Source organism: Psammomys obesus, unplaced genomic scaffold (assembly GCF_907164565.1).
Source record: "Psammomys obesus unplaced genomic scaffold, mPsaObe1.curated_primary_1811, whole genome shotgun sequence".
NCBI lineage: Eukaryota > Metazoa > Chordata > Mammalia > Rodentia > Muridae > Psammomys > Psammomys obesus.
In genome coordinates this window covers 569362-582585 of record NW_026591450.1, presented here as the reverse complement: position 1 = coordinate 582585, position 13224 = coordinate 569362, and the positions used below count along the sequence as shown (strand labels likewise).

The 13224-nt window shown below is 44.2% G+C and overlaps 1 protein-coding gene across 3 annotated transcripts in view; it reads left to right on the top strand.

Moving 5' to 3' along the window:
• The window catches only part of Ptprm (protein tyrosine phosphatase receptor type M), a 676296-nt gene that overhangs the window by 519017 nt on the left and 144055 nt on the right, over positions 1-13224 (top strand). For 2 of the 3 annotated variants that reach the window (XM_055610111.1, XM_055610108.1), the window contains 2 exons: positions 7254-7405; positions 10904-10978. In XM_055610111.1, the coding sequence (XP_055466086.1) occupies positions 7254-7405; positions 10904-10978 (227 nt within the window). Of the gene's footprint in view, positions 1-7253; positions 7406-10903; positions 10979-11159; positions 11187-13224 lie in introns of all 3 variants that reach the window. The other variant, XM_055610112.1, reaches the window with a different exon arrangement.

The following is a 13224-nucleotide window of genomic DNA, read 5'->3' as shown; positions in this document are numbered from 1 at the left end:
ATTGCAACATGTTGCTGAAGTAATGCATCTCATTTGGGGAATTCTTCAGCCTGTTACTTTGTCTCAACCCATGGGCAAGAGAAAAATAAGGCAGAAAACCAAAACAGATATAAAAACAAACAAACAAAAAAAACCAAAAACCTCTGGCTTATCTGGAAACAGAACAACTCTTCAGCATAGATTCTTGTCCGTCAAGTCAGTGAAAACCAAAGGCTTCTGGGTAGGGAATGAGGACTCTGCACTTTACTGTGTGCAGGAGAGAGAGCCTGGGTAGACTTGAGTGTAGTGCAGTCAGTGGGGACAGACAGATGTTCCTACCCAGGTAGAGCCAGAAGCTCTCTCGGACAAAAGGTAACCTGCGTTTAAGTGTGTCCAGACTGAAACAGCCAAGGTGGCTAGCTGTGATTCCTATGATGGTTTTAGAGAGGAGCATGTCTCTGCAAGTGGATATGACCTCACATGTTGAAAGTTATCCTGCCGTGTCAGTTTACCATGATGGAGTCTCAGGGGTTTCTTTTCCTCTATGCAGTAGACTTATGAGAGCAGTGTCTTTGCTGGGCTGTTTAAAGCATTAAGAAATGACGCAGCTTTTTCTGAATTCACAGCTTTTGTAATAATTATTTTCATTTGTGTTTCTGTCAGGTGTTGTAGTGCTAATTGAGTCGAAATAATTAGTTATCAGACCAGTGTGGGTTTTATTCCTTAGAATTTTAACTTTGAAAACAATGTGGATGTGGTACTTTGAACAGATCTGTCCTTAAGGTGACAGTTCCCTATTCATTTGGGTTTATTCAGCTGGACCCAACCAATAGCTCTCATCCCTACTGTGAGAAAAATTAAATACTTCTTGGTTCCAGCTTCTACCCCAGCTTTTAATTAAGTCAAAGCACACACATAATTATACAAGCCAGGACTAGAAAGCCATTTGTCCTTTTAGTCTTCTGTCTGTATGTGATTTCCATTTCTGTAAATTTTGCCTCCCCTGTAGTATTTAATTGAAAGATTGCTTTAAAGTGACCATGCTCTTTTCCATGGACTGAGGTCCAGGGCAGGCTGATGGGTCTTGTCTAGCCGCTCCTTTTGTGGCAGGGTTCATATTGAGAGGGGCTCATTGGTGAAACATCCCTTCATGCTGAGCGGCAGCTGGACAGCAGCATGACAGAGCTCTGTCCCCCTGAGGCCCCCAGACCTGTAGCAATGTCCTTCCATGCCACAGAGCACCCAGCGTGGCTGCAGAGAGGAAACAGGGGAGGAGCCATGGCTGTTTTCCTCCTGCTTTGTTCTCTGGAGTGGCCACATTTGTCCCCTAGCTCTTTCAGAGGACTTTTCCAAACAAGTTCGTTCTTCACTGGGTTTCTCAATTGGTTGTGATTCATACCTGTCATGTGGATGGTAATATGCCAGGACTTTTTTTTTCTCTTCTTGTCTCCTGTTCCCTTACATGTGGTGAGAATGGATTATGACAACTGTCTCTCCCCTCTGAGTACCTTACACGTTCCTCTCCTCTCTCACCATCATCCCTGTCTGCATTTTCAGAGCCATGGCCATTTTTACTTCCCTTTATTTCGTCCTCCCAATCAGTCCTACAATCTTTAAGCAGTGTGTTATTCAGGGTTCCTGTAGTGTGACAAGCCACCAAACAAAACCAACATGGAAAAAGCTTACTTTCGTTTAGGCTCAGTTTCTCATGTTTATTTCAGTCCATTGGTCAGGTGGGCTCATTGCTCTGGTGCCTCGGGTGAGGTGGCACATTACAGTTGGACATTTTCATGGAGCAAAGCCATCCACCTCGTGGTACTTGGGAGACAAAGGGAGAGAAGAGACCATCTCACAGTCTCCTCAGCGGGTGGCCTCCAGTGACCTACGATGACTCACAAGGCCCCACTCAGAGGTTTCTCCCTTCCCGTGGTGCCATGCTGGAGATGAAGCCTTTGCCACATGATCTTTGTCTTCCAATCTTTGGAAACTTTCAGCCATCTTTCTGTTGTTGAATTTTAGGTTCATCCCACTTTCATGTGAGAACATGCATTGTGTATTTTCTTTCCTTTAGAAAAAAATTCTGAGGTGTGTTTTACAGACCCCAGTATATTCTCCATCTGTGAATAGGACCTGTAGGCTTGAGAATGCTCTCCAGTTGCTGTAGGAAATATTCTAACAGTGCTGTCGGCTAAATCCAGCCATTTGGTTGTACTGTTGAACTGAAGGATATCCTCTGTGATTTTCTGCATACTTGATCTTCAACTATATGAATGGGTTCATCTGTTTTCCCTCGTAGCTGACCACTCTTTGACTTGTACATAAGCTTTATGGTTGAAAACATGAGATTTTAAGTCTGTTTGGAGAGTGGACCTTTTCATTTTAACATAATGCTACCCCTACTCTAATCCAGGTGACTTGCCTTTCTTTCAAGTGTTATGTTGTATCTAACACGGCTTACTCTGATTTTCTGTTGATTGATTTTGGCTCAGTGTATCTTTCTTCATTCCTTAATGTTAATGTATCTAGGTCTTTGTACATATGGTAAGTTTCCGACTGGTACTATTAAACTGTTTCTTGCATGGACAGGTCCTAGTGGTAGACCAAGACCCCCAAAGAACTTTTAAATGTTTTCTGTAAGGAGAGCTTGTTAGCAACAAATCCCACAGCTTTCATGTGTCTGTCAAGGTTTATTTCCCCATCTCTAAAGGATAACTTGGTGGTGTCCAGCATTTTAGGTTGGTGGAGTTCTCACTGCTTGGATTATTTCACCCAACACTGCCATTTTCTGAGCTGTTTCAGAGAAATTTGATGTCACTCTCATTTTGTTGTTCCTGTTGGAAAGCATGCTTGCCTCGGTCGGCTTCTTTTAAGGTTATTTTGCTTCATTTTCTTTTGTGCTATTGGAATAGGATGGCTGAGTAGCAGATGTTGCTGACTTACCCCTGTCCCCCTTTGTGTTGGTGTTCCCTGGATTTCATCGAAGTGAACGTTGCTATCTGCCCTTCGCTATAGGAAATACTTAGTCGTTAATGCTTCAAATATTTCTTCTGTTTATCTCTCTTTTCCAACCCCTCATGATATAAGAATTGCACTCTTCTAGGCTCTGTCCACACTTTAACCCCAGGTATTTGTTTACCACAATGTATACCTTTATCAATTAAATGTAATTTAGTTAAATTTATTAACTTAGTTTTACAGGGATTTTTGCACATGTACTTTCCCTCCTTCAAGTTGTGAGCTCCACGTCATGCTGGCTTAGGGGACAGTGGTTTCCCTGTCCTCAGCCCTCCCATTGATCTAAGAGCTTATTTGCATCTGTCCTGCTTTGGTTGTTGTTTGGAGAGTGCGGTGACATGCAACTCCTTCCTGCTGCCTAGAAACTTAAGACTTTAAAAATCATCTATTTATAGATATTGATAGTAACCTTTCTTTTCTTCTTTTAATTACTAAGGACCTTTGAGATTCACAAAGCACGTGTTTGGAGATTGGCAATTACAATATTTCAGACAAATCATTCTCTAAACATTATAATGAAAAATGAATTTGTTCCTCTTTAGATAAGAGTAGAAAGAAAATCATTTTTAGTTAAGGTGTTTCTCTCCATAAAATACATTAAGTTCAGAAAGTTTCTTTTCTTGTGTTTTTTTTTTTAATGTTTTATTTTAAAAATCACAGATCTGCAGCACAGGGCGACAAAGACAGACAGAAAGACAGATACACAGAATCAGAGTCCAAGTTTTCCACTAATAAGTGAACTTCAGTTCTAAATTTAAACTTTCTCCACCATTTGTGAGTGCTGACAGAAGCTTTTGTGCCACATATGAGAACAAATCAAAGACCCCAACCTCAATCCTTGTCTCCTATCACTGGGAACCCTACTTTGAATAGATGCGCTGTTAACCTGGGTAGTTATCTATTTCATCCGTACTCATTCTGCATGCCCAGTACTCTCACTGGTTCTTTCTCTGACTTTTCAGCACATGGTGCTTACATTTTGGGTGATACAGTATCTATGCCTAAACGCCATTTGGTAACATCGTTTAGAGCCAAGTGCATTGTTTGGAGTCAGAGAGTTTCTGGGTCCTCGGTCAGTTCTGCCATATTGAGTGAGTAGCTTCCCTAAAACTCAGTTCTCTCATTTGCAAACTAAGAATTAAAACTAAGTCTGCCTCAGTTGCCAGGATCAAAGGATGTAGCAATGTGCAGGGTGCGGACCTGTTCTGGAGGAGTTCCAACTCCAACAGCCTAACACACTGCTGTTACTTCTTGTGGAGGGCACCAATGGCAACTGCTTTTTGGTGGGGCCAGTGTGTTATTTTAAAATTTTAATTATTTACTGTGCTGGCTAGTTTTACGTCAACCCAAGCTAGAGTTACCTAAAGGGAGAGATCCGCAGTTGAGAAAGTGCCTCCATAAGATAGATCCAACTGGAAGCCATTTTCTTAAATAGTGATTGATGGGGGAGAGCCCAGCCTATTGTGGGTGGGGCACACCTGGGCTGTGGTCCTGGGTTCCATAAGAAAGCAGGCTGAGCAAGCCCTGGGGAGCAAGCAGAACTCCTCGAAGGTCTCTATATTAGTTCCTGCCTCCAGGTTCCTGCCCAGTATGAGTTTCCATCCTGACTTCTTTCAATGATCTACAGAGATGTGGAAGTGTAAACCAAATAAACTCTGTCTTTCCCAACTTGTTTTTTGGTCAGAGTGTTTCATTGAAGCAGTAGAAACCTGGAGCTCATTTGAGCTTCTGAAACTTGTGGTGACTGATCTCCCTCAGCCATCCATTGATAGAGCCAAGCCAGCTTCCCTCTTTGTCTTCAGTCCTCTGACCCTAGCTTTCTTCATAGTTACCTGCCTAGCACAAGATGCTTGGGTTGGCCATTGAAAATGCAGATAAAGCATAGAATCAGTGAAGGGAGGCTGGCTGATGACATTGAGAGCTAGCCAGGTTTTGGAAAAGGCTCATGGGCACAGACTATTTATCCACTAGGTACAGGCATCAAATTGGGTTTCTGATTCGACCTCCATTCAATTTGAGCATCTACCTATGAATCTTTACAAAGGTTCATCTGTACTGAATGATCACTAATGAAATGTTTACTGTGGTGCTCCGAAACTAACTCATACAGATAAAGAATTTGAAAGGGAAATGTCATGCCTATTACAAGCCTAGCCTTTGTTAGAGCTGCATGCCTCCCACCTGCCCCCATCTCCCACCCTGCCAGCAACAATGCAAGAGGTTCCCATGACCTGCTGTCTTGTCCTCTTTTTAGAGAATTCAAACAAGCAAAAGTAGAGGGGTGTCTGAAAAAGTTGACTGTTGAAGTAAAGGGGAATGTTGAAGCATTCATCTGCATAAATAAGTCCAAAGTAAATCAAAGAAATTCACACCCCAAGTGAGCATTCTGTCTGAGTTGTGAAGCTCCATTTCACACTCCTCCACTTCAGGGCTCTACGGGAGATCTAGGAACTGGTGTTTGGGGGAGAGCAGCAATTAAATGGGGTTGTAGTGGCTTCTGCCCAGAGCTCCTGAGAACAACAGGAAGCCCCAATGCTGGCTCCCACGCAGCACAGCTGCCTGGGAAGGGGTTGGATCCAAGTCTGCACATAGAAAGAGAGGGTCCAGCGCCCAGAGAGGTCATACTTCCCGACCTCTAACTGTGCTCATCACTTCTTCCTTCCAGAGACACTGTAATGTCATTTTTACTCATCTGTCTTAAATAAATCTTTTGTCCCACCAATGTTTAGCAATTAAAAGGGCAAGTTAATCTTGGAGCTGTTCTTTCTTCAAAGTATGGAATTAAAAGATGATTATAACTACAGGCAAGAAAGCATTTGGATTATGCATCATTTAGAAATGATAATAAAGATTATCCATATGGTCTCCGGTTCCAGAACCCTCCGTTGCATTAGCAATCACCTGACCCGGGTGTGGTTAGGATTACATGGCTCATTTTCAATTCTGCCGTGTCCTAGGTCAGTCAGTGTCATGATGATTTACTGGAAATAGCTGTCATTTTCCCTTTCAAACAGTGACAGGTGCTTAGGCAGCATGTGAATACTTTCTCTTCTTTTTCCCTTCTTTTCAAAAGTGTTTTATATGTTTTGAAAAATATACTGAAACATAATTATATCACTTTCCCTCTCCCCTTCCTCCCTCCAGTCCCTCTCACGCTGCCTCACTCTTAGGTTGCTGGCCTCTTTTTCTTTGATTGTTATGGTTTTTATCATGTGTGTATATGTGCAAATATATAAACTCAACCTGCTGCATTCATTTCTGTTGTGTGTATATGCCTTAGGGCTGACTGAGTACACTGCATTGGACAGAGGCTTCATCCCTGGGAGAGGCCGATTCTCCTCCTAGCCGTTATTGGTTGCCCGCAGTTGTTTGACTATGGGTTGGAACCCCCAGGAAAATTATTCTTTGTTAGCATGTCTATGATTGTGCTACTGTTCTGGTCTTGTTCATGAGCGATTTCTAGGAGAGACTGTTCTACACCAGGATGGGGGTGATAATAGTATCGTCTTCTCATGCCTTTTCACTGTATCTTTTTTTTTTTTTTCTCTAAAGTATTTTGGATTCCATCCTTGTCTGTCTTGGGTACATAATCTGTGCTGATCAGACCTGCAGATGTGCTTTAGCTCCTTCTTTACATCGTTTTCCATTGGGGATTTTAGGGATTTCATATAGGTAGCTGTCACTTTAAATGAGTGCCTTATGGTTAGTGAGTAGAACCCAAAGGCCTGGATCTCTGCATTTCCTTCTGCTGAGGGAAGGAATGGGGAGAAGGTATCCCTGCTAGAAGCTAGACCAGCTATGGGCAACATAATTTCAACATATAATAATTGCAGTTTCCTGGGGTGTAACCCTGTCATAGATTGAGAACCTGTAGTTCAGTTGTGCCTGAATCTGCTCCTTGACACTGTGTCTCAGGCATGTATTTAGTTAAGAAGCTAGTAACTCTAGGAACTTATCAGTCAACAGATGAGGACAGAACCATCCAAGAATCATTGGTTATTTTGAGTTAGTTTGTTGTATGAAAAGTGCTCCGTGGTTTTGGGGGTTGTTATTGCTATTGTTGCTGGGAGAGGACCTGGATGTTTCCCCTCTGTGTGTGCAGCCTGGCAGGGTACCTCGTGTATATAAGGCCCACAAATCAATACAAGAACGGATGATTGATTTGATACAAGTTACTCCGCAACACCAGTGAGTGCTGGTACCACGATTCTTTCTTCCATCCACATGCACGTCTTCATAACTGAACCCTTTGTCCCAAGGAAACTGGCCAAGAAGAGGAAGGAGACGATGAGCAGCACCCGGCAGGAGATGACAGTGATGGTGAATTCTATGGACAAGAGCTATGCCGAGCAAGGCACGAACTGCGATGAGGCCTTCTCATTCATGGACACGCACAACCTTAACGGGAGATGTAAGTGTTTGCATTGTGTGGCTTTTACTCAAAGTGCCTGTCAGCCTGATCGGGTTCCAGTAGCCCTGTGAGATTAAAACCCAAATCCTTTTAGAGTGTTCTCACACAGAACTGCTTTTTCCAGTTTCTGTGCCTCCAGTTGTTTAGCGAAGGTGTTTTTCTAAGGGTGCTGGGACCTAGGGCTGTAAGCCCAGGCACCCAGGGCAAAATGTCTTCTCTTCTTTGAGAGCACTGACACAAAGGCTCCCCTCTGGCTGAGGATGCACCTGTTTCCTCTCCCGTCTCTCGCTGTTTAGATCCCATTTGTAAGCAAGCCAGGTGTGGGATTGTACCAGGGAAGTCTGTTGTGAAACGGGTCATTAAGTGGCAGTAACAAGTTAATTGTTTGTTTGTTCAGCTGACAGCTCCTGCCTTTAATATAGGGCAATTAGTGGCAATTAATAAATTAAAATGTGCTTCAATGTGTCTTAAGCTCCGCACCAGGTAGGCTAACCAGTGCCTACCTGTGCCCACCTGTGATCCCTGCGGAGACAGTATTTTAGGAGATCAGCAACTCAACTGACTACATGAGGTACAAAAGGGACATATTTTCCACCCCTAATTATGTTGTCGGTGACCAGAGTTAGATCCCACAGTTGGGCTTGATTTTGTAGTTCATAGCACATACCCATCAAGGCCAAGGACATGGTTTCTTTGTGTGAAGTCCACACATACAGACCACCGCTGGTCCCTGCTGTATGATCAGATGCCATCAGCACGTGGGTAGAACAGCACCTGTATGGCCAAAACAGTGCACAGAGAGGCTGATAGGACTCATGGCTGCGAGGACCGTGAAGATGAGGTCTAGGGAAATCCCTGGTAGCTATGGACAGTGTGTGCTGGGCACCTGGCCAAGCCTTTTGGCCGGAGGATGCTGGGCTGCCAGCGTTTCTTCCCTTGGGATCACAATAGGTTCGCCTGTGCCTGCTCAGGAGCCTTTTACTCATGTAGCTTTCACAGACTGCTTCTTCTGTTTATACTGACATCCACTGCCCCAGCTTTTCTACCCTTATTTGTGTGTCCTCCCTGTATACCCAGCCTGATGGACTTGCTTACAGCGGGCAGGGCGCACTACTCTGGCACTGTGGGAGGGCAGCACTGTTGTGCTTGTGGCTCCCATCTTCTACCCTTCTATGACCTTCAGTGTAGGATGTGGAAACTAGTATATCATTATAATAAACTCTTACTTTTTTTGGTTAAGATTGTCACTGCCATTTTTGTTGCAGACATTACTTGTTTTTTTTTTTTCACTAAAAAAAAAAAAAAGAAAGACAGAAAAAGAAAAAAATTACATCCTAGTGACATAGCTCCAAATTAAAGTATCCTGCCTTTGAATGTTGTGGATTGCATCTAGGAAGGAAAACTCAGCACTCACAGAGCTGGGATTTGTATAGCAGTGGCTGCTTTCTAAACATCAGTCTGGGACAGACACACAGGATGAGGGGCACAGCTCAGGAATCCATTTTCTTGAAATGACCCACTCCAAGAACAGGAAACTAAATTAATGGCTATGGGATGTTTCAAGTTTGAACCTCAGGGGGAACATCACTTCTGGACGGGAAGTCTAACCAGGTAGTGAGTTCTACAGGGGTCTGTACCTGTAGACACGCAAATGTGGACAGGCTGATGAGCATAGGGTTACCACCGAAGCCTCCCTGGCTGACCCTTTGCTTGGAATTTTTGACCCTCCTCTCAACAGATGTATCAGAAGAAATTGTCCGCTCCTGCTCTGTCATCCATGAGAGGTCTCTTTCAGTTTCATTGACAGAGATCCCTAGTACTAAACATTTTCATAATGTGCTGTTCATTCCCTCTCAGTTAAAGCTTCCAGGGAAGCAATCCCAAGGGGAGTTTATGCAGGTGCCCGGGCTGCAGCCTGCACACACACTTGGTGGAGATTTACAGTTATACCTCTCTACAGGACCTTACTCAGAAACTTCCAGACACCGTGAGGCGAGTCGCTTTTTAAAATGAGGTCATAAGAAAAATGAGGCTGGAGAATTTAAAAGTAGTGCAGAATTCATTTTTGAGAGTAGGGAATAATCTGTCCACCAAAGCAAAAGGTGAATGATGCCTTCCACTTTACCATACTATAAGAATGGGACTATAGAATGTGGGGAATGGGAATGGGCTCAATTTGAATACTTAAGGGCAAATGTTTAATACAAAGGTGGATTTGAATACTTAAAGGCAAATGTATTTCAGCAAAAAAGTGGAAGTAAACTGCTGTTTTGTATCCATCTTACACGCTTCTCCTGAGCACATAAAAACAGCTGCAGGCAATGAAGCGGCCTATACCTTCTGCTTGAGCAGTTTATAAGTGCACGATTTCTTCAGTTCTGTCTGCATCAATTGCCGTGTTCCTGACAACTTACGAGACTCGTGCATAAATGTGACCCTTCTCTGTTTTAGAGAAATAACCAGATAAATGGCAGGCAGCCTGGATTCTGGTCCTTCCTCTCTCGTTGGTGTATTTGCCTTTGGAAGATTTGAACATGAGGAAAGGCACTTCCCTTTACATCAGGAAGTGCTTCTGACAGCCCAGATACATTAACATGTCATCAACATAATCACAACCTAAGGAATCAATCGCAAGGATCCATAGCACTGCTCGCAGATAGGGTGATGTGATTACGTGTGTATCTCAGTGGGAGCTCGGCACCAAGCAAACCACCTAAGTACTCAGGAGAAGTGTAGGTGTGGGCGGTTACTCTGAGCTTGAGTCAGTCATTGCGCTTTAATGAAGTGAAGGTGTTAATATGAGCAGTCAACTAAGATCTAGAAGAGAGGTCACATGCTACGTTAAAAACAGGAAGCACCCATCGGCGATGGACTCACTTAATCAGAGGGTTTGCCTTTTCCTCTTAGCAGCTGAGACAGTGGTCGTGTGTCCTCCAGAGAAATAAAGCAAAGAGAGAATCTATTTTTATTACTTAAAGACTAAAAGAGCAACATGGAGAAAACAGCTTCATTTTCAACGTAGCACAAATCAACCTTACTTTTATAAGCATGGTTGCAGCAACCTCTATATTCAGAATATAAGGACCAGGAGGACTTTTAGCAAAGCACCAGCATGCTGCTACTACCCTGTACTGTTCGGAGCCTTGTAGGGACTTGTTCCTACCTCTCACAGCAGGAGCATAATCACAGGGGCCAAGGCCAGACTCCAGAGGAACTTCTGGGATTCCCGTTCAGGATGGTGGCTGTTTGGAGGTGTTTTTCATTACTGGATGAGAACGGTCCTTATCCAATCAAAAGGGTTTGTCCGCTAAAAAGGATGAGTAACCACCCAGAAACCACTGGGAATGGTGTTGCTTGCCATATAGCCTTCAGTGAACCCCAGAGGCTTCTCTAGGTGAGCTGTCTACATAGACAGGCCGCCATGATTCCAGAGTGCCCTGTGTTCGGAACTCAGCCTATCTGTGGCCTCTCCTGACCAGACTTTTTTTGTTTTTTCAGCCGTGTCTTCACCATCATCCTTTACAATGAAAACAAATACGCTGAGCACATCGGTGCCGAATTCCTATTACCCAGGTAACAGAGTCTCTACCCTCTTGCTTCCTCACCACCTTTGGCAGCTCTTGGGCTTTTTTGCTTGATATGTCATAGAGCCAAGGCGTCCTATGGATTTCCTGGGGAAACTGGGGGCTGTTCCTCAATCATTTACTATTCTTTCTCTTTTTACTTTCTCTTCCCTGCTTGCGATGTACGACAGACCCATTTGTGCCAACTGCAATTTTAGGTGAGAATAATTCCCTTTCCCAGAGTTTATTTCAGGAGTGCCTGAGAAAGTCAGCCTTCCCTCTAGAGGGCGCTGGAGTTTTAACTGTGCATGATGCCATGGTTACAAGGGGAGCATGGGGTGGAGTGGGGCCAGGAGCATGGGGCGGGGTGAGGAGCCTTGCCCTAAAGCCTCCCCAGGTAGGAAGGGTTTGCTGCATGTGGGAGTAGGGTGATACCAAAGAGTTTCAGTGAACAGTCCCAGCTCCAGGGCTCCCCCTTCCCGTGTTCAGAATTTAAGGTTAGTTCTGATCCCAGGGGAAGACAAATGACACGTCCTCACTCAGCTGTATACTTCCACTAGCTGTGCTCTGTCCAATATGACAGTCATAAAAGTGAAAATAGCTTCTTATTATTTTCACTTATCTCTCTAAGCACTAAAAACGCCAGTTTCAAAAATATAATTTTCCTAATGATGCCCCCACCCCGTGTCATGTGGCGCAGTGATCACAGTGGGCTCCAGACCCCCTACCCGTCCAGCCAGGGCGCCCCCACCCCAGCCCCAGCCATGTGCCTGTCACATTATGGAATTTTAACGTGTTCTGAACAGTGGGGGTGACAGGAAGGCGCTTTATCATTGTGTGGTTTATCATGTGTCGGTTGTCACAAGCAATGAACTAAAATGTTAGCCCAATGGGGCAGAATGCATTTAAAGTATGAAATATTCCCAGCAGGGGGTTACAGGAAAAAAAAAAAACAGTCTAACTTGTACAGGGTAAGAAGGGTGAGGAGAAATGACGTTACCTAGCAAACAAGCCTGAGCTGCTGTGGCATTTGAGACGCCTAAGTAACCTGAGTGTGTCCTGGCTGTGTTCTCTTTCTACTACTAACCTTCCGGGAAGGAGCACAACAAAAGCAACTTCCAGGTATATAACAGTTCGCTGTAGCCAGAGCTTCATTCTCAGCTTCAGCCTCTTCTTCCCCCACCCTCGTCACTAGGCCTCAGGACCCCAGGCCAGGACCCCCCACTGTGCTTCTCCGTTCTCAAAGTTGTCCCGATTTCTGAGGAGAGGGTAATTCCTGTTTTCACGTCGGAGTCCTTTCATCTTAAGCAAGTTGGTTGCCTAAGGAACAGAAATGAGCTAAGATGAAGTGTGGGGCAGGATATTTGGAGTGTAATGACTCTGAGGCCCCGTGCAGCCCCCACGCAGGTTTTAGCACCAACTACAAAAGGGGCACCTCATTTTAAACCCTTCTCACAGGGCAGGGACACAGCCTTGTTCCATGCTCGCCGACACTGTGATTGCCACGCAGAGGCGATTGTGAAGTCACTGGATAAGCAAAGACTGGTGATTTCTTTGTGTGCTGTGGCAGGTTGATCTGCCCATGTTCTCATCCCAGAGGAACTGTGGGTAGGGAGGGCTGAGACAGGCATTGTCAGAAGAAAGAAAGCATCCAGACTTAATGGCAGCGTGAAGATAAGCTTATTAAACAAATACCATCTCTCCAAAGCCACTGCCTTATTATTGGGAACATTAATGACACCTTTTAATGTTGGCTAGGCTCCCTTTCTGAGAGAGCATGACTCAGAAAGACAATTCAAGTTTCAAAAGTGGTGTGAAAAAAAAAAAAGAAAAGAAAGTTCTCCAAATGCACAGATCATTATTTCCTGGTAAAAATCTGTGCAGTGGAAACCAATGGAATAAGTGGTGGTATCTGGAACCCATGCTGGAACCCCACAATCGGGTGCAATATGCCTCTGTATATCTCTGGGTAAGGACCAGTGAGGTTATCTCTTGATGCCACAGGATGATGAGCTGTGTGCCTACCCTGGTCCTTTTGCAGGGAAGGGGGACAGTTACAATTTATGTTGAGACAAGAAGAGATAATTAATTAGTTGGGAAACAGACTTCAGCACAAATAATAGCTCTAGCTCGCCAAGTTTCATTTTCTCTTGTGAAGACCCAGTTCTCATGCAGAATTTAAGTATATCTTTACCTCGTTTGCTTGCAAGGATGGATGGATGGATGGATGGATGGATGGATGGATGGATGGATGGA